Source organism: Diabrotica undecimpunctata, chromosome 7 (assembly GCF_040954645.1).
Source record: "Diabrotica undecimpunctata isolate CICGRU chromosome 7, icDiaUnde3, whole genome shotgun sequence".
In the NCBI taxonomy this organism is placed as follows: domain Eukaryota; kingdom Metazoa; phylum Arthropoda; class Insecta; order Coleoptera; family Chrysomelidae; genus Diabrotica; species Diabrotica undecimpunctata.
Genome location: NC_092809.1, coordinates 65,218,483 through 65,240,730, shown reverse-complemented (window position 1 = coordinate 65,240,730; position 22,248 = coordinate 65,218,483). Strand labels below are relative to the sequence as shown.

Below are 22,248 nucleotides of genomic sequence, written 5' to 3'. Positions count from 1 at the left end.
AGTAATAATTCAAATATAAACAACATAAATAACTCTTTGACACAGAACAGAATCGTGTAATAATATGTACACGATAAACCTGTGCATATAACAAACATTACAAATATAGAAACGATAACCTTCTATTGATGTACACATTTCATACACATTCTTATTTGATGCTCTCCATACAAGGCACTCCCATACTTGTAACATTTGGTAGTTGTCATTCGTTTCTTTGCTGTAGAGCATAAACTAAAGTAAATCCGTTTTCCTTTCCCTTGGAGACCTCGGCGGTCTTCAGCAACATGCGTTAAATTCAAAAGCATGGAAAGACTCTCTTTGACACTTCTTGATAAAGTTGGTACTTTTTGGAGTCTTATTTGTTGCCACGGCTTCGTTAATTGTTCATGAAGTTTCAGCATAAAATTTAATCTTGATAATGGCTCCTGTTCGTTTTTAGTTGCATTGTGATGGTAGATTACAAAAGCGTTTACTCCTGCAATATTTATCATATTGTAAAACATGCATAGCAGCCACCTTCTAGTCTTCCTATTTTACAGCAAATGTTCTGAGACATTTGATCAAACGTATCTACAGCCCCTTTAGTTAAGTTTTATGTATGGATTATTTCGGGTTTTGTTGTTTCATGATTATTGTTTCCAAAAAAATGCATAGTTGAAAGTATCAAAGTAAAGGACCTTCTTATTTTGCTTAGGTTTATAAGATAATAAAGTCATGTTTTTATCGTACACAAACATACTTGAACAGCACTTCCAAGTTCTGTTATCGAGCAATTTAGAAGGTATTTCTGCTTTATTTTTCCGGAGTGTTCCGATCATTGTCAAATGTTAAGAGGAAGATAATAATTTATTCGCAAGAGGGATGCTCGAAAACCAGTTGTCTATTGTCACATTACGTCTACTTCCATGTAAAGGTCTCGTCAGGCTAGTGACAAAATGTTCTGCTAAATGAATGCCGTTGGTTACAGTAGATTTACCCAGATACGGTGTTGCATTTATTACATATTTCGTAGCCACATCGCAAACTACAATTATTTTTATGCCATATTTACTAGGTTTGTTTGGCATATACATGCGAAAAGGACACCTTCCACGAAATCCTAGGAGTTGTTCGTCGATTGTCACATATGAACTAGCTTTATAATTTTTGACAGTTTTAAATAAACAAGTTTTAAATTTTAGATATTGGAGCAAAACTACTTTCTTTTTTACGTTCTTCTCTTGTCAAGAAGTTATCAAATTGTAAAGAATTGATCAAAAAGTTAAACCTTTACTCATCGTTGCTTTATATCTATGGCCACAATAAGTGCTATCAAACAAAACGTTAGCTGAGAGGTGATTATTTTTTAAAGCCGCAGATAAAAATAACAAACCTAACAGTGTTTTCAGTTCAGACAATGTCGTTTCTAAAACAGTAGCTTTTTTTGTCTGGTACTTTTCTCGTAACTCTGCAATTTTTTCGTTTGTACGTAGCAAAACTTTGTCCAGAATCTGATCTGTAAAAAATAAATTAAAAACATCTATTGGTTCTATAGCATCTTTAGCTAAGTTGGTTGGACCTGGACGGATATAAACAATATTTCTGTATGCGAATTTACGACATCCATCATTTATTGGTAAATTACTCCACTTATAACCATTTTTACCTACTAAAGACTGTTTATCCCACATTGTAACAGACGATTTGTGTTCAATACGGTTATCAGTATATGTTGATTCTGATCACGGCTGCTGTGTAATTTTAATTATTATACGAGAGCATTGCATTTCTTGTTTCTTTGTGAGTTTCTGCTGGTGTATCTGCCCAGGTGTAAGCTAGTTTTGTAAAGACATTTTCTTCGTCCTGTGTAGGATCATAGTCTCTATCTTTAATACTATCGTCGCTGTCAAATTTTCTAACTCCTCTAGATCATCTTCTGTATCACTTAAATCACTAAAGTCACTTTTATTTATAATTTCCCCCAATATTTTCTCAGTAAGAGGACGCTTTAGATTAACATTTGTTTTTGCAGACATCTTATTTTTTTTTTATTAAGTTTAACTGACCTTGAAGGCCTAGGGCTGAAAGATTTAATTTTTCCTTAAAATTACTATTACATATTATATATAATGCTATATTCTATACTACTATAATATATACAATATTACATTTGTTTATATAAAACACTTAATACTACACTTAATATTCCTTATAGTCTTTGCATACATTTCTTCGCTACTTCCTTCCATTGTTTTCTGTCCAAAGCTTTTTCTTTCCAGTTTACAATATAACTTTTTTTAAGTCTTCATATACGCTGTCCTTTCATCTCCTTCTTGTTCTTCCTATTCTTTTTTTTTGTATTGGTTTACGTAATAGAATTATTTTTGGCATTCCCGCCTTTCCCATTCTTTCGATGTGTCTTAAGTATCGGATTCTCTGTGCTTTGATTGTCGTCGTTATTTTTTGTTGATTATCTAGTTCTTCAAGTTCCTTATTATCCTCTTTCATCTTTCTAAAAGGTCTATTTCTGATTTTTTAAGCGCCCATGTTTCACATGCATATGTAGCTGTAGATCTGATAACTGTTTTGTAGATTCTTATTTTTGTTTACCTTGAGACATATTTGGATTTCATTTTTGGACGCAATGCTTCATTCTTTTTGTTTGTTTTTGCTATCTTTGCTTTTATTTCCCCTTCTCCATGTCTATTTTCATCTACTTTTACACCCAGGTAAGTAAATTCTGAAACTCTTTTAAACGCGCATGAATTTTCCCTTTCTACGTCCAATGTGAAATTGTCTTCTTTTTCTTTATTTTTTTCTCCCATTATCATGCAATTTGTCTTTTCCTTATTTATGAGAAGTCCAAAAATTTTTGCTTCTTTTATTATATTGCTCATTAATTGTTTAGCTCTTTCTTACTTGTTGTTGATAGTGTTAGATCATCTGCGAATTCCATACATTGAAAGCCAATTTTAAAAATCGTTTACTGTGTGTTTATTTTACTTTTTATAATTATTCCTTCCAGTATTACATTAAAAATAGTCGTTGATAGTGGGCCTCCTTGTCTTAATCTTTCTTTTGTTTTAAAATTATTTGATTTATGTCCCTTCCATGCTATTTCATTTGTGGAGTTATCTATAGTCATCTTTATCATCCCAACGATTTTACTGGGTAGAGCCATTTCTTTCATTAGTGCGTACATCTGTTGCCGCTTTACTATATGGTAGGCCTGTTTAAAGTCGACGAACGGGACGTATACTGCTTGTTTATGTTCGTAGCACGTAGTCTGGATTTCTTTTATAGCAAATATTTGGTCTGTCGTCGTTCTATTACTTCTGAATCCTACCTGATATTCGCCCAATATCTTTTCCGTGTATTGATTTAGCTTTTTTTATGATGTTTGTTAATATTTTGTACAAGACTTGTAGCAACGCGATACCTCTATAATTTTCACATCTCATTTTGTCACCTCTTTTTATGTATGGGGCATATCCTTGCCCTGGCTCATTCTCCTGGCATTCTTTCTGTTGCCCATATACTTTTTATCAGGCTATGTATCTCCGTGTGTAGTCTTTTTTCTCCTGCATTTATTATTTCCGCCGATATTTCTGTTATTCCTGGGCTTTTATTATTTTTTAGTCCTCTTATTTCATTTTCTATTTCTTCCCCCGTAGGTGTTTCTATTACTATATGATCATCTTTAATTTCCTGGATTGTTCCCCTTTCTTATTTGTTTTTGTTTAGAAGTTGTGTGAAATAAGTTTGCCAATTTCTCATTATTTCCCCAGGTTCATTTATTAGTATTCCTTCCTTATTTTTCATAAATGAGTTACGTTTCTGATATCTCCTTTCCATTTTTCTTGTTTTCTGGTAAAAGGATCTTATTTCCTTTTTTTTAGAATTTTTCCTCTATCACTTTGAGTTTTTCTTCGTTGTATTTTCTTTTTTTATTTCTGCATGTTCTCTTCATAATTCTCTATATTCTTATGTGCTAATGTCATTATTATTTCTAAAGTTTTTTTATTCTTATTTTTCTAATTTCTTCTGCTATTTTTTAACATTCCTTATCATATCTTTATTTTGCTTTTTATTTTCTATTACCTTTAATTATCGTTTCTTTACTGATGTTTAAAACTGCTTCTTTTATGCTTTTCCACTTTTCTTCCGGGTCTAGTGTTTCTGGTTGTTCGTACTTCTTCTGTGTCGTATTATCTTTTAGTATTACTGTGTTGAAGTGTTTTTGAGTTCTCGGTCCCTTTAATTGTCTTTCTTTATATTATCATTCATTTTATAACCTACTCTTACCAAAAAGTGATCTGATTCACATTGATATATTGTCCTTTTATCCGGAAAAAACTACGTTCCTTTGTGTATATCTTTTCTGCGTTGGTGTTTGCTTTTTATTACCATTGGTCTTTCTGTTGCAAAACCTATAATTCTTTGACCGTTATCATTTGATACATCGTGTTTACTGTATTTTCCTGTTATATTTTCATATATTTCCTTTTTTTCCACTTTAGCATTACAGTCTCCCATTACTATTTTGATATCAAATGCTAGTAGTCTGTCATATTCTCTTTCTAGTTGCTCATAGTATGCATCTTTGTCTTCTTCGATGTCGTCTTCTATTGGTGCATGTACATTTATTATGCTTACGTTTCGTTGATTCCTTTTAACCTGATTGTGCACATTCTATCTAATATCGGCTTGAAATTCATCACTCTGGTTTTTCTGTATGATAAATTCTGTTCATAGCAATATGTTACTCCCCCCACTTTTAAAAATACTGTATCATCTGTTTTTACTATTTTGTGTGTAATTGTTTTGTTTCTTGTAAAGCTAATATATTTATTTTATATTTTTTTGTTTCTCTAATTATTTCTTTACGTTTTCCCGTTTCATAAGTGTCTCTTACGTTCCATGTTCCCAAATTAGTTTTCATTTTCTTGTTTTTAATCCCAATCGTCTCCTTGTCTATTGCTGTTATTGCTACCGTTTTATTTACTTCATTTAGTTTTTTTGGTTTCTGTTATGGTTTCCTATTTTTATGAGTTCTTGCCGATGTTTATTACATGTCCATACCTCCTCATTTATTTTAATTTTTTGTAATCCTACCTTGACGTTTTTTCCTTCCAATTTAGCTTCTTTTGCCTTCGTTCTGATGTTACCTTGTATCATCCGTTCATTTTTGTTCATGTTATCAATAATGTATATTTCTTTTCCCTTAATGTCTCTCAATTTGCCTTTATTTTTTATAATTTCTTCTTTGTCCGTTGAATTTTCGAACTCAAGCAGGATTTACTTCCAGTTTTTCTTGCGCTTTTTATTTTTGTCTCAACTTTTAGTGCATTGCATAAAAATTTTTGACGTTATCTTTTATTATATTTTGGTCGTAGGTATCGATTTCTACTCCCTGCAGTATTATATTATTTTATCTTATGTCCTTTTCCATTCTGTTATTTTATTTTCCAATTCTTCCACTTTTTGTTGGGTTTTTCTGTTTTTCTGTTTCAGCTTTTCATTTTCTTGTCTGAGTTCCCTCATTCGCGCTCTGTACTCTTTTTGATCTTCTCTTAGTTCCCTTATTTCCATTGTGATAATATTTAGGCTCTCCAATATTTTTTCTAGTTGCCTATCATTCCCAGATGACCTATGTATTTTTTTACTTCTGCTATCTTCTGCCTCATCTTCTCATTTATACGTTATCTTATTTATAACAACACGTCACAATTACGTACAAAACTTTTTACGCGGATACTAACCACACGTATCTTTTACGTACAGAGTGTTATATCTACTACGGTCTAAGCCTAAGCCAAACTAAAATCAAAGCGAGTATTCATTTGTTTTATTGACTATAAAGTGAGGATAGCATAGCCTACGCGGCTAAGCATTGCCACGTTTAGTTTTCTTTCAGTAGCTGCCAGATTAAAATCGGTACATAATATTTACGTAACTTAGTAATCTAGGGTTAAGTCAATTCAACTTCTGGATATTACTGGGCAAACGCCAACGCAAATAAAACTGTTAATGATAAAAAGGGTTGAATACAAGCAAAAATTTTTAAGTCGAAAGGAAGGAAAGTAACGAAAATGATATGAAGTCATACTCAAAATATGAAGTAAAGATAAAAGGACAAAACAGTGGAATGAGAGTATCATGTGCCCACTCCATAAAAAAGCTCATCTGTTTAAACTAAAAGGTAATCTCCTTTCTGTGTTATGGATATAAAATATTTACCAGTTTACTTAACTATAGTTTACAACCCCTCGCGGATAAAATCATTAGTGAATATTAGACAGGAAATTGGTTAAGCAGGTCTTAAGCAAAGCCTCGGAACTTTCGTCGACTTTAAACAGGCATACGACTCAATAAACAGGGCACACTTATACAAAATATTAAGTGAATTTTAAATACCCTCTAAATTGGTTAGACCCATCCGAATGACGATGTCGAACACAGTGGTTTAGGAACAGATACAAAATGCGATGACAAACCCATTTTAAATAACACAAGAATTAAAACAGAATGATGGGCTGGCAACTTCTTCTTCTTCTTCTTCAGCCTTAAGTAATCCAACTTTGGACATAGGCCTCCCCCAAATCAATCCAGTGTCTTCTATTTTGCGCCACTTGCTGCCAGTTGTGTCCTTCAATCTTCTTAATATCATCCGCCCATCTCATTGTTGATCTTCTTTTGCTTTTTTTTCCTAACCATGGTATCCATTGTTGTATTTCGTGGTTCCATCTCTTATCCTTCAGTCGAGCGTTGAGTTCTGCGAAGCTTAATTTTTATTTGACAGCATGTTTTCCTGCGTCTTTTACTTTCGTGTTGCTTCGAATCCATTTGTTTGTTTTTTTGTCTATAAGTCTCACCCCGAGCATTGATCTTTCCATTGCTCTTTGTGCTTTTACTATTTTATCCATGTTAGACTTGGTAAGTGTCCACGTCTGTGAGCCATACGTGAGTATAGGGAGCATACACTGATCGTAAATTCTGGTTTTCAAAAAAATTGTTCTATTTTAGTGCTTTTCAAGATCCAACTCAGTTTTCAAAATTTTGCGCACGCTAATCTTATTCTTCTGGTAATTTCAGCAGTTTGATTTTCTTTGTTAACTTTCATTATCTGTCCCAGGTAGATGTATTTGCTTACTGTTTCTAAATTTATGTCGTTCAACGTTATTTCTCTAATGTTCGGTGTATTTGTCATTATTTTTGTTTTTCCAAGTTCATTTTAAGACCAACTTTTTCCGAAGTAGCAGTTGCGAAGTTGCAGTGTTTTGTTTCAAGTTCAACATGTTGTGTTTTGAGGGGTATATTGGCATTAAATAAAACACCACGCTTGCCGGATGGGTTGGTGAGTGTTCGCACTATCACAGCCGGTTAAATCAGTATTTGATTTTTGCCTGTGATTTTGTGGTACCGCACCTGTCAAGAATTGTATTCCTTAGCCACGGGCCACTAATGACACAGCTGCTGACCTGTGTCATGTCCTCCGTTGATCCGCGGGTACTAATTTGGCGAAGCCTTATTCATACCTGTCCTGTATATCTACAGGAACGTTTCCTATTCATCCATTGGGACGCGCCGTGTCGGGCAACAACATTAGCACTATTAAATTAATCTGTCCAACTGAAAATATATGCAGATGATATAAATATAATGAGCAGAACCAAAACAACAGGTGAGAATACTTAGGAATTTGAATACTTACTACACGAATTTAAATTATATGCTAAACAAATAGGTCTGCCAATAACCAAAAAAAGGACTAAAATCCTGGTAAAAAGACAATCGGAGAGAGCAACACGACCCTACCTGACAGTTGACAACGTAGAAAAAGTAGATAGCTTTATCTATTTACAACTCCAAATCACAAAGGACCACATTGAAGATGCAAAGCTTAGCAGAGGAATCATCCCAGCTAATACGGCATACTTTCCTGAGTCTGATAGTCAAATTACGACATAAACATGGCCTGCTCAGAAAGAAGCTACTCCTGTCGAGTCCTTGCAACTTCCTTCCATCTTCTGATCCTTAGAATCGGTAGGTCTTTTTTAACATCATCAATCCATCTCCTTCGTATTCGTCCTCTACTTCTTGTACCCTCTGGTTTTAAAAACGTTATTCTCTTCGTGTATTCGTGATCTGGCATCCTAGCAATGTGTCCAGTCAAATCTAAGTTTCTGCACTTTAACGAATTTTACAATCTTTTGATAGGTGTAGAACGAATTTTATTATATTTGGATCGGTGTAGAAAACGCCATAGCCCATTTTCATATACGGCCCCAAAAATCTTCCTCAGAATTTCAAAACCTGTCTTATTATCGTCTTATATATATTGAGCTTTACTACACGTTTTATATATATATTTTTTAAATGTTTCTGTAGACCATGAACAGTTCTCTTTGCTATTGCTATACGTCTTTTCATTTCGTCGCTTGTCGTATGTGTTGCGCTTACTAGCGATCCAAGGTATGTGGATTCTTTTAGTTGCTCAAAGGTACGGTTGTTAATTTGAATTCTCTGTAAGATATTTTGGGAGTTTTTGGAAACCAACATATATTAGGATTTCTTTTCGTTTAACACAAGTCCTAATTCACTTGCCGCGTCTGCAAGCCTTGTAAAACACTGCACCATATCCCTCATAGTTCTGACCACTATAACTATATCGTCTGCGAGTGCGAGAATTTGCGCCGATCTGTTAAAAATAGTTCCATTCATTTTAATATTTAATTGCCAGATTGCCTTTTCCAATACAATATTGAAGAGGAGACATGCCAGCGCGTTTTCATGTCTTAGACCTTTATTAATATCTCAAAATGAAGTTCGAGTGTTCTCCATTAATTCTAACGCATAAGCTTACGTGTTTCATTGTTAGTTCGGTCACTTTAACTAACTTAGATGGGATCCCAAAGTCTATCATTGTAATATATAATGCAGTTCTATTCACACTGTCATAGGCTGCTTTTTTAGTAAACGAAGAGATGGTGTGTATCTATGTTATATTCTAGTAATTTTTCTAGAATTTGCTCATTAGATTAGACTCTATAAGTTTTACTAGGATTGCCGGCCTTGACGCTGTGTCAAAAGCACTTTCTATATCGAATGAGACAGTTATAAGGTTGTTTCTATTAGAGAATGCTTCTATGATATCGGATTGAAGAGTGATAAGATTATCCATCGTGCAAGGATTTGGACGAAATCCTGATTTAGCGGTATTGATAATATTATGTTTTTCAAGATACCAAAGTAAGTGTTTGTTGACAATTTTTTCCAGCAGTTTGCAAAGTGTGCACGTTAATGAGATGGGTCAAAATGACATAGTTGTATTGGCAAAAGTATCATTTTTTTTTAGTGGAATTGTTATAGCTTATCGCTAAAGTGTTGGAAATTGGTTACCTAGCCATATGTTGTTGTAGAATTCTAGTAACTTTATTAGAGTATCTTCATGTAGATGTTTTAGGAATATCGATGGAATGTCATCCGGCCCTGCAGCACTGTTTTTTAGGGAGTTAACAGCTTCGACTAATTCGTCGATTGTTAGTGGGAGATTGACAGGATGAGTATTGGAATTTGGATTCTTATGTACAACACATTTATTTGTTATGTTTCTTGGTCCAGTACAGTTGTTATCATGTTTAGTTTTATTTAAATAGTATTTGGCAAGTGTGTTTACAATCTGCTGGTCATCAGTTATGACATTGTTATCTTCTATAACCGCTGGAATTTTGTATGTTGTATATCTGCCTTTCATCTGTTTTATTTTAGTCCATATTTGACTAGAAGGTGTGTCGAAAGTTATGCTTGTTCCATGAGTTCTTTTTGCTTTCTTTAACAATTCGCTTAGATTTAGCTCTTACTTTTCTAAGATTTATTAGGTCCGTTTGGTTTCTAGTTTTACGATATCGGTTTAATGCTTTTTTAGAATCTTTTACAGCTAGTTTACACGATTCATTCCACCATGGACCATATTTTTTGGAGGGATCAACGTGGTATTTACCCATGTATTTTTCAGCGAAAGTCATAATAAAATTAATTAACATATTAAGATCTTCATCTGCAAAATTCATAAAGGAGATTTTATTTGTTTGTTCCTTGACAATTAAGTTAAATAGATCCCAGTCAGCGTGAGGAATTTTCCACTTAATTTTGCTTTGTCTTTGTGAGTTATCATTGTTAGAAATTAAAATGGGAAAGTGGTTACTGCCATAGAGACTTTCCAGTGTTTTCCATGTAATATGAGTAGATAACTCTGGATTACATATGCTTAAATCAATGGAAAAGAGAGTACCTGTTTGGATATGAAAGTATGTGCTGCTTCCAGTGTTTAGAAAACTAAGGTTGGAATTGATTATGATATTTTCAATCATTTTGCCTCTACCGAAAGTATTACTGGAGCCCTACATAGTGCTATGTGCATTAAAATCTCCAACTAAGATAAATGGTTCAGGAAGTTGGTTATTTAGGTTTGTAATTTCGAGAGCTGTTAGGGTATAATAGGGAGGAATATATACGTTGCAAATTACGATTTTATTCGAACACCAAGCAGTAGCGGCAACGGCTTCTAGAGTTGTTAAGTGAAATTCATGGTGTAATATATCTGTAGAAATAAATATACAGCTCCCACTACTAGCTCGTGCTTGTGGTGTTCGTATAAAGTGGTAGCCAGCGTAATTTTTAAGGTATGGATTATGGTTTTTAGAGAAATTGGTTTTTTGCAAACAAATGAAATCGCGTGAAGTATCAGCAACAACAGTTGGAGATTTTCTAGATGGGGGTGAAACCCATAACAATTCCACTGAATTAAATTGAATGAGAAAAATATTAGAAGAAGGGATTTTTCAGTGCTGCGACCTTTGGGATCGATCGGAAAGGCACTCATCGTCAGTTAGTTCGCTTGATGAAATTGAGTCTGATAAACTTGTGGCTTCAGAGGATTCTAGTTGTAGTTGTTTTTTGATCTTTTTACTTAAACGGGTAAATCGATTTTTTAAGGATGTATCTGAATGATTTGGATATATAGTATGCAGGTTTAAAAGTAGACTGTTTACATCGTCCGTGAGCTTTTTTGCTTCCGAATAAAGATCAGAATGTCTAAAACTATTTTCAAGAAAGAAAAAGAAATTGTCTATGGGTATTTTAAAGGTTTGTGGATTCTGTTTGTATGATTCTTGGATTGTTCTCTTGGTGGTTCCGGTTAATACTAATTCTGTTGGAGTTTTAGGTTTGTGCTTTTTTTTAGCTTTGGGACCTTTTTTGGGGGAAGCTGATAGAGAGGGAGGCATATCTAACAATGGTTGAGCATCTTTCTCAAGAATTTCAGGGCTTGTTAGTTCACTAGGAGTTTCTATTTCAGAATGTCCTCGTTTTTGAGATATTAGTGTTATGGTAATTTGGTCTGATTGTGTAATTTCAGTGTTGGAGTCTTTATTTTTGATTTGTGGGTCTTTGGCATTATGTGTAGGGGGAGATGAAATTTTTACGGATGAGTTGGGGCTTATTGGTATATATTCGGTTGGGATTGTATTATCTGTTGGAGGATTTGGACAGTTGGAGGCTATATGTCATGTTTGTTTACAGATAAAACAATGTACTTTATCTGTAGAAGGGAGATTCTGTGTTCATTCCCTTCAAAGAAAATAAGTACTGATGTTTGTAATTCAAAATCTTCGGAGGGAGAGTATACGTAAACTTGGCATCTGAAACTTAATACATGTGAATATTCGTCCCCAGGAATGCCTGCTCTTAAATAGGATATAGGAGATACGATGCGAAGTATAAGATTTTTAATGCTATTTTCAACTATGCCATGTGGTAAGAACGGAGAAACATTAGATATAATTATTCTTTTAGCAGAGGAAATAAGTCTTCGGATATTTAAAGAAACATCTCCTATCTGTGTTATGGGATATGAATCTATGAGCTGGTCAACAAGATTAGTGTTAGAAAGATAGATACAAATACGATTGTTTGATATCCTAGATGCAAAGGAGACTTGTTTAGGCCTATTATATTACCTATAGCTTTAACGTAGTCGTACAATTTCAGATGTTCTTCGGCATGCATCACAATGGCTTGATGTTTGCTTGGGAAAGTTGGCTATGGAATCGTTTTCGCTACTGATACATTGGATAAAACTTGGTTTTGTGTTCGAGACATATTTACTGTTTGGGTATTTGGTACGCCACTGCTCATGTAGTCAAAAGCAATTGCGTTTTTAGTTGAAATTGTAATTTAGCTTCTATGTGTTATGGTAAAGTTTCAGCATTTTATTCATTTTAAAATAAAAATAGATTGCCGGTTGTAAGGCAATCCTGTTTAAATTTTTTCTTTTGTGATTTTAATCAGTTGAACCAAAAAATCAAACCTCAACTAGTAATGAGTAATTTATACATACATTTATTTGTAGTTGAAGGTACACTTATGTTCACTTTTTTGCACTATATTTTACTAAGCACGGTAAAATATAAAACGATGTTACTCGTTCGACACCTCGTAGTGGAATCCACGTGCAGGACTTATTCTGCGTAAACATATTTTATATATTATACTTGCATCAATTGTCTACAATAATAATATGGTAAATATACAACGTATATTTACTAACGTAATTTTTCAGATCTAAACTAAATTTTTGAAACGACAACTATTGTGACACCCGCGATTAAGTATCTCTCCCATCTCACTTAGAATAATTCTTAAGGTAAACATTGTATGAACTAGTATGGACAAAGTAAACAAGTATGGACTAAATATATTGAAGATGTTTTCATGGACACAAGAACGAAACCAACACAAATTGATAACGAGGAAGCTCCAATAATATTAAAATCTGAAGTCCAACATGCTATAAGCAACTCAAAATCTTGCAGAGCCCCTTGGTCAGATGAAGTTCATATCAAGCTGATTAAACTTATAGACAAAGACAATTTAAGTGCAATAACTATACTCTTTAACAACATGTACAAATCTAGTGAGATACCCACAGAATGCCTGCTATCAACCGTTGTTCCGCTAAAAAAAACGAAGAATCCCAAACACTGTAATGAATATAGATTATTCAGCTTAATTTCACACTTATTAAAAACATTTTTAAATATTATACATGCAAGAATATTCAGAAAGTGCAAAACGGATATCAGTAATGGACAGTTTGGCTTTCGTAACGGCTTCGGAACAGTGGAAGCTCTGTACAGTTTGATGAGTCAAGAGCAACAAAAAGATTTTTTCGTTGCGTTCATAGACTATGAAAAAGCTTTTGACAAAGTTAAACATAACACTCTCATAGAATGTCTAAAGAGAAAAGAACTCGACAAAAATGACATTAATATAGTGAAAAATCTCTATTGGAACCAACAGGCTGTAATAACATTAGATGGAAATAGCACGGATGCGCAACAGATAAGTAGAGGAGTGAGACAAGGCTGTGTACTTTCACCATTACTATTTAATATATATTCCGAAGAGTTATTTATGCAAGCCCTTAAAAACTGTACAAAAGGGATCAAGATAAATGGTGAAAATATAAATAACACCCGTTATGCTGATGATACAGTCATTATCGCTGAAAGTGAAACAGACCTGCAGACGTTACTAAATACAATTTGTGATATTGGTTTAACAATAAACATAAAGAAAACGAAAACCATGGTTATCAATAAGAGGGGCAAAGTCATTACAAGGATCCAGATAAAAAATGCAGATACTGAGCAAGTGGACAAAATGAAATACTTAGGAGTCTGGATTACGGAAGATCTGAACCCGAAATCAGAAATTCGCTTAAAAAGCTTTTTTTTTTTGAAGATGAGGAAATTTCTGAGTAAACAAAGACTAAATCTGCAAACCCGATATCGGATGGTAAAATGTTATATCCACTCTATTCTTCTTTATGGTGTCGAAGCCTGAACTGTTAATGTGGACTTAATGAGAAAACTGGAAGCTTTTGAGGTGTGGCTTTTTAGGAGAATTTTAAAGATACCATGCACAGATCATATTACGAACGAAATGGTGTTGCACAGAATGAGAAGAGACAGAGAACTTTTGACCACCATTAAAAGGTGAAAGACAGCATATTTGGGGCACATACTTAGAGATGATAAGTACGAGTTGTTGCAGCTGATTATGAAGGGTAAAATCGAAGGAAAAGGTGTCCTGGTTAACGACAAATATCCTGACTGAAAAACATTCGCTACTGGATCGGATTAAACACACAGACGCTTTTAAGAAAAGCAGAAGGTAGCGAAGAATTTGCAATGGTTATAGCTAACCTTCATTAGTGGATACGGCACTAGAAGAAGGCATAACTCTGAGGGGGCACTCTGAGGATGACTTTGTAGGCCGAAATCGCTCAGCTAGGAATTAACTATTTTACATACTCCAAAAATACTTTTATTTGTCATTTACTCAAAAAGTAATATGTTGTGGTATATATAATATAATTAGTTAAACTCTAAAAACTTTTATTTTCTCACCGCTTTCTAAAATTTCTCTGCAGCTCCTTGGATATACGTGTTCAGCTTCGGACAATGTTCTTGCTGGATTCAAGAAACAAAACCATGGTTGACTTTTTCCAACCAGATATTTGCACTGATCAAATACATTTTTAAAAGTATTTTCATTATCCTGTAAAGCATTTAATCTATCGATTGCAAATGAAAACTTCATGGGAACCTGTACGTACTCTTCTTTGGTACCTACAAGCATAAGATAAATTAAATAACAATAAAACTAGCAAAATGTGTCTACAGAACAACGTTAAATGTAATATTTGGCAAATATCTAAGATTAACACTTCTTCTCTTCTTTAGGTGTCGTCTCCTTAGCGAAGGTTATCGATAACTTCTACAAAATCTTCCCTATTTTGGGCTTTCCTTATTAAAATTTGAAAGTCCAATCCTGTCCAATCTTTGATGTTGCGCAACTAGGTCATTTGTCGTCTACTTGGGCCGCGTCTGCCTTCAATTTTCCCTTCTATAATAAGCTGAAGGAAGTTATACCTGTCGTGTCTAAATATGTGTCCAAGATAAGACGTTTTACGCTTCTTGACACTTTCTGTGAGTTCACGTTCTCTATTCATACACCTTAAAACTTTTTCATTTCTAACGCGGTCGGTCCATGGAATTTTCAGCATACGACGAAATACCCACATCTCAAAGCTCTCTAAACGTCGTAATGAGCTGACTGTTAACGTCTAAGCTTCCACGCCGTGTAATAGTACACTATATACATAACACTTTATCATGCGGTATCGTAGGGACAAATCAAGATTACGGGTAGTGAGTAACTGTCGCATCTTTAAGAAGGTGTTTCTTGCTTGTTCTATTCTACATTTAACCTCTTGTTCTTAGTCTAAGATTTCATGTATCCAACAGCCTAGATACTTAAACTTTTTCACTTGTTCAACTAGATTGTTGTTAACTAGTATGTTTAGATTAACGCTTATATTTGGTAATCTTTACTTAATTTTTTCTGCACAATCAAAAACTTATTGCCGTTTTTTTTACACGTTCAATGACATATATTGCCTATTAAAAGTTTTCTAGCAGCACGAACTTTTCGAGTTAGAACCAATGGATTTCATCTTCGAGACAAGTACTTCAAAGCGACACTCCACAAGAATCTACTATAATTTCAATAATCTTTTTAATTGTAATAAATAGTATTGTAAGACAAATAAATCTACCTGTATTTATTAGTCTATATAGAAATGACTTTCTCTTTTATCTAAAAACAAACAATGTAAATCTAGAATCACATATATTACAAACTGCCGTATACACAACTGAAAGCTGGTCTCAAAACACGGGTTTTGTGTTCTATCATGAAAAGACAAGTTACTTAATTTTTTAGTATTAAAATTATCCTAATTTTCAATCAACGTTAAACAGTTATTTTGAAACGGATAAAAAAAAATAAATTTCTAAAGAGTTTCTTTTGAACGTAACAAAATGAAAGAGCCACATAAATAATGTGCAATGTTTTTGCCAATCCAAAGTTAATCTACTAAAAGTGCTGTCAAATACTTTTTCCGGGGTCTGAAACAATCTTACTTACTCTATAGACATCATTAATACGAACTAAATTTAACTACGGCTGTTCATGCTACGATACTGCTAATAGAAGGTTTTTAGAAAAACTTGACTGAGTTTAAAATACATGCTTGATATTAGTTTTAGGTGCTAAAAGAACCAGTCCAGTTAATAGCTTACAAGTTTTTGCTAAGGAACTCCTCTTATGCCAAGAAGATAACTCCTGTCAATAAATTACGCTGCAGAATTTCACCGAATAAAACCAACGTAGTCTACCCAACAATGTTTTGCAGAACAAATGTATCCTCCGATTATTACAGGAACATCGACATAAAGATTTCCTGAGCTACCATTTCCTGAGCGAATAAAACGTATTGTTCTTAATTGAGAACAATTTAGTCTTACTATGCCTATTTGTGTGAATAATCGCCTGTATGATCATACCTCCAAAACTAGATAGATATATACAAGAGCTCCCCAAAGATTTCACACATCCTTTCCTTATCCAATCAGATTCTAAAAATGTAATATCCAAATACCCAAAAAACTGTGAAACCTTCACTGATGCTTCCAAATATGATGAAGAGCATGTTGCAAAAATATCAAGTCCATCGTACGAATCCCAACAAATTGTTGTATATATACCGGATATAACTTGCGTCAATTTACCAGGCCATGAAAAAATGTAGTTTTATTAACCCTTCAGTAGTCGCTAGGAATTTTTGAAAATTAGAAGTCGCGCGCGGTCGAAACGACCGTTTGGTCTTTTACTTCTTAATTTGTGTTAATAAAAGTATTTGGAACCAGTTTAAGTAAAACACGATTTAATTAAGGTTTAATAAGTAGAGTAACATATTACAAAATAATATAAAAAGTAAATATAATGTTAAAAACACTGGACGGAACATTAAAAAAACTATATTCTACTCCGATAAAAAAAGGAAACTTTTAGTTAATCCGAATAAGTTCAGTTTGGCACTCTTCGCACACTGCACGTGTATGTTTTCTGCATAAAAACTTTTTACATTTACAGCAGGAAACAGTCGTTTTCCGATTCTTTTTACGGTCGCAAAAGTAGCATCTACCATGTACTCCTTCATTCGTTGGAGTGCCGTCTGTGTTAGGAATATTACATATGGCCTTAATACGTAACTTCAGATCTCTATTTAAATTGTCTACTATTGCTCGGACCCGTAGATGTTCATACATAAGAGAAAATGTTAAATGCTTCAAAAATTTTCTTCTAAGCATTTTATTATCAGCAAGGTTGTTACTTGCATGAATCACTAGCGAATTAATGCCTGCGATATTTAGTATGGTGTTAAAAATTACCATGAGCCAACGTCTTGTTTTTCGCGAAACATCATAAGAGGAACATAGCTGATCAACGACGTCAACCCCGCCTTTTGTTTTGTTATAAAACGTCAGAATTTCTGGTTTATAATGTTCAAATGTTTCTCTATCTATAGCGTCGTCATCATGTAGACTTGAAACAAGCAATACAACTTTCTTCTTTTTGGGGATATACGACACTAAAGTACATGTATCGCTAAAGGCGAACATACTTGATTTTAAAAGACGAGATCGTTGAAGTAATTCAGGGGGCAGTTCCCTTTTGTTATTTCTAATGGTCCCCACAACAGTCAATCCAAATTCTTTTTTTAAAACATCTATTAGAGGAATGCTGATGAACCAGTTATCTAGAGTAATGTTGCGCTCAGAATTCTTGATTGGCGTACACATTCTTTTTACAACTTCTTTCGAGGAATTGTCTACAGTAAATGGGCCATCTGGTTGACGACCCACATAAACCTCCATATTTATGGTATAGTACATTTCAGCATCACATAAACTAAAAATTTTAAGCCCATAGTTTGAGGGTTTGCTTGGAATATGTTATATTCAAGGGAAATTCCCTAAAAGTCCAGGAAGCATTTCATCGCATGTTAAATTTTGCGAAAAGTTATATCTCGATTTACACTTTTCTACGAATTTGTCAAAAAATACTCGGATGGCGGCCATCTTATCCAGTCTCCTACGTTCTTCACGATCGACCTTATCATCAAATCTAATGCATCTTAGAAGAAACCGAAATCTTGATAAGGACATAACTAGTCTAAATATTTCGATACCTTCGCCATTAGTTTGCCAGATATCTTCTGTATTCAGGTGATGGGCTTTATAATGTCTCTGCCAAATATAAAAGGCCTATAAGAACGCGAATTTCAGATGCAACGCAATTTCCCTCTCCCTAGAGAAATTGCTTGCTATACTTTCAATGTATTTATTAGTGGATTCTACAATTATGTAAATCATGTCCTCATCAATTAAATAACTCAATATTTCAGAAATGTCTTTTAACTTTTTTGTAAATCTATTAGGCCCAGGTAATTGTGTTACTAAATACGGCTTGCTCATACGTACCCTTTTGTTTTTTCTTTAATGCTTTCTCCACACTGTACCATCTTTTCCCCTAAAAACACTTTCTTCTTGTACATTATTCAGTAAAACTTCTCCTACTTCCTCTAAATCCTGTTCTTGTTCGCTTTCCGAATCTTCCGACCTCTCATCAATAACTTCCGGATTCACTTCATTGTCGTCATCGTCGTCGTCATATTCTATATTAAGCGGTTCTTCTTCCATGAGGGCTTGAAGTCTCCTTTGTTCCTTCCCATAGTCCATTCCAAAAATAAAGCCAAACAAGTTATATATAAAAGTTTGCTGTAGCTTAAAATAAAAAAAAAAAATAACATTTGATTCTCAATAATACAACAAAGAAAATTATGAAATATCGTAATATTAATTTGCTGCAAAGTAATTTAAAATTTGATAACTAATTACATAGTAAAAGAAAGAGAGGTATATTGAAAAGGTTACTAAACAATAAGAAAAAAGTATATTAGTATATTATTTAAAAAAACTAGCGTTTATACATACCTTAAGGTGATAAGAAACACAATAAAACGATTTATAAAAACTTTTTAACTGACGAGACGCGCGCGGAAATTATGACCTTTGCGCTGTAACTCCTAATCAACAAACCTCCCGCTACTCTGATTTAGTACTGAGGCTCCTTGTATCGAATGAGTAAGCTACTGAAGGCCGTGGTTGCCAAATGCAATTTTTTTCCGAAATATTAGCAATTTTTAATACGTGCGGTCTTTTTGACCATGTAGCGACTAGTTAAGGGGTTAATCAAAGCAAATGTGTTAATATCACCGATTCGATAAGCTCATTACTTGAAATAAAACAATTATATACAACTTACGCCATACCTCTCAAAATAGAAGAAGAATTATATCATCTCCAAGCTGACCAAAAACTATTTGCTGAGTCTGGATATTTTCCCATATAAGAATAAGTGGCAATGAGGAAGTGAACTCCCTGGCAAGCAATGCCGGCCAAAATATTACTTGGGATTATATTAACCTTCTACTACGGACGTGGTGCCCACATGACCCCCGACTAAATTCAAATTACGCCCAATTTTTTATTTTTGTTGTTATAGGTTTGTGACTCGCAGGTACCTTCAAGTTACAGTGACGTCGATCGCTTCACTTATTGATGAGTTTTTCAGTAGTGTGGTATTTAGTTTATAACTATCTAAAGTTCGAAAGGGGTCATTTTGGCACCACGTCAGTGTTTGTGAAAAATTTACGAAAATGGCAGGTTCATCCAAAACAGTACATTACGGTGATAAAAACTGTGAAGAAACTCTGTTAGCATGGCATGACGAGGTAGAAAGTGAGAATAGCGATATGGAAGAGTCAGGTGGCTCTTTAAATGACATTGAAACTGAGCATGATACAGATTCGGTAGTAGAAGATGATAGTGAGGGAGCTAGTGGTGACTTGTCTTTTATAATGAAACCAAAGGGGCGTAGATGCCCTTGAAAAAAAATGTGCAAATTATAGTTCAAGTAGACGTACTAGGCGTTGGCCTATGGCGGTATTTTATTCCATCATCGACATCGTAGGAGTTAATTCATATATATTAAACCAAAGCTAATAACATACTACGGGCAGTATTTGTGAAGCTATTCGCCAAACAACTCGTTTAACGACATGTGAATAGAAGAATGATCAATCAAAGACTTCCAAGAGAATTGAGAATGAACATCAGTAAAATACTGAACAAACCGATGATTGATGAAAACGTGCATCCCGATATGAACAAACGAAAAAGATGTGGGCTCTGTCCACGAAAAATTATAAAAAGACTAAGAATTCATGTGATGTTTGTAAGATATCAATGTGTGATAACTGTAGAGCTAATATTTGTAAAGAACGTACAAAGTAACTTTTTATCTGAATTCCAAAATTGCTAAAGTTTGGGTGTTGTAGTTTTTTATATGGGGGGTTTATTTTTTTGGTTTATTTTGTTTTTTCATATTTCGTATATTTGATCTTTAATTTTCCATAACTATTTTATAAACATTTTAAACAATAAAAAAATTACAACATTTTTAGTAAACCGTTTCATTATTTAGGATATTTTGACATGTAATTTGTAATATATTTAATAACTAACAATTTGGCAAAATATTATAAAAAAAATGAATACACTAATGTAAAATATATCAAAAAAATTATATTGAACATATTTTGTCATATTTTTAAAAAATGTTGGCAATACCAAATAGAAATTACATGGGGTCCACATGGCACCACATCCGTAGTTATGTTCCAGATAGAACACGTCAGTGGTAGAAGGTTAAGACCAAACTCAAAGTATGCCTAGGTCATCTTACTACACTTATCTGAACAAGTAATATAAAAGACCAAGTCACCACCAACTGATATTTCTTCAATAAGGAGGCTGTTTCGATGTGAACCAAGTGCAACATTCAATTAAAACATACGATTATCGAGTGTCTAGTATACAACAATGGAAAAATCGCTTGTGCTCTGAGTGACAATTTAAAAAATGTACTGACTTCAAATTTAATACATTTATTAAATTATCTCAAAACAACCAAACTATATACTAAACTGTGAAGTATTTTTATGTAATAATATGTATCTTAGGGTCTGTGCATGTCCCCTCGCTAATATCCCTTAGTGGTTGACGAGGGTCATCAGCATCATCATCATCAACCTGTATGCGTCCACTGCTGGACATAGGTCTTCCTTAGCTCTTTTCATCTGTCTATGTCTTGTGCGACTTGCATCCAACTTGCAACCAAGAGAAAACTCCTTATCAATGGAACAATGCAGTCATTATTTTATTACACAAGCAAGGAGACATAGCAGACTTAAAAAATTACCTCCCTGTCAGTTTGCTTTCACACATATAAAATTTTTTTAAAAAATTATCAAAAAAGACTGGACGCTAAACTAGACTTCTATCAGCCTAGAGAACAAGCTGGATTTAGATCGAGGTACAGCACTCAGGACCACTTACTAGTGATAAAGATCCTGAGACCTAGAAGCCATCAGAAAATGTTAAAAGCATTGATAGAATGCCAAGTAAACCATCGCTACACTAACATAATCAAATATATCTACCAAAATGCCACAGCTAGCGTAAGACTATCTCAACAAGAAACAAATAAATATTAAAAGCTGTTCTGACGCTTTGAGAACATGTATTTCAGTCATTTGAGATTTGCAGATAACATCGTCCTTATAGCCGCTCGTATGGATGATGCAATAATAATGTCTGAAAAAACAAGATGCAAATAACGACTAATCTGGTGCTAAATCGAAATAATGCTGTTGATGGAAGGAATATTGTGCAACTACATCGTATAATTACTTAAGACATGAAATTCGGTTGGGCAGAGATAACCAAACATGTGAGTTCCCACGTCGCGTAGGATTTGCCTGGACAGCGTTTGGATAATTATTCTATGTTGTAACATTTTTTTTAATTAATATATTAAATTAATTTTAATTCCTTTTACCCATGTGGATGATACGTTGATGGTCGTGTTTACGATCAGAAATTTTTATTGGAAAACTACCGAAATATGACTGAAGAATCTACCTAAGTATTTATTTAAAGACGCCGGTCTGGCGAATCCTTAGTTAATCCTTTTCCGGGTCCTTTGTCATAAATTCGGTAATTGTCGTCGAACGCCCGTTGTAATGTTTTTCGGGAAAAACCTAATCTAGGAGATTTGATATTCCATCACGTTTGTAGGTAGAAGTATACCGTTATGTTCAATGTTAGTTAGAACCTTATCTTCTTAGAAATAGATACAGGCTGGCCTATCATTTTTGGGGGGAAGATA

At 33.9% G+C, this 22,248-nt stretch overlaps 1 protein-coding gene across 2 annotated transcripts in view; it reads right to left on the bottom strand.

The window, feature by feature from the left end:
- The window catches only part of LOC140445457 (microfibril-associated glycoprotein 4-like), a 61,104-nt gene that overhangs the window by 9,806 nt on the left and 29,050 nt on the right, over window positions 1–22,248 (bottom strand). For both annotated transcript variants that reach the window (XM_072537485.1, XM_072537486.1), the window contains exon 3: window positions 14,457–14,678. In XM_072537485.1, coding sequence (XP_072393586.1) covers window positions 14,457–14,678 — 222 coding nt within the window. The remainder of the gene's footprint in view (window positions 1–14,456; window positions 14,679–22,248) is intronic.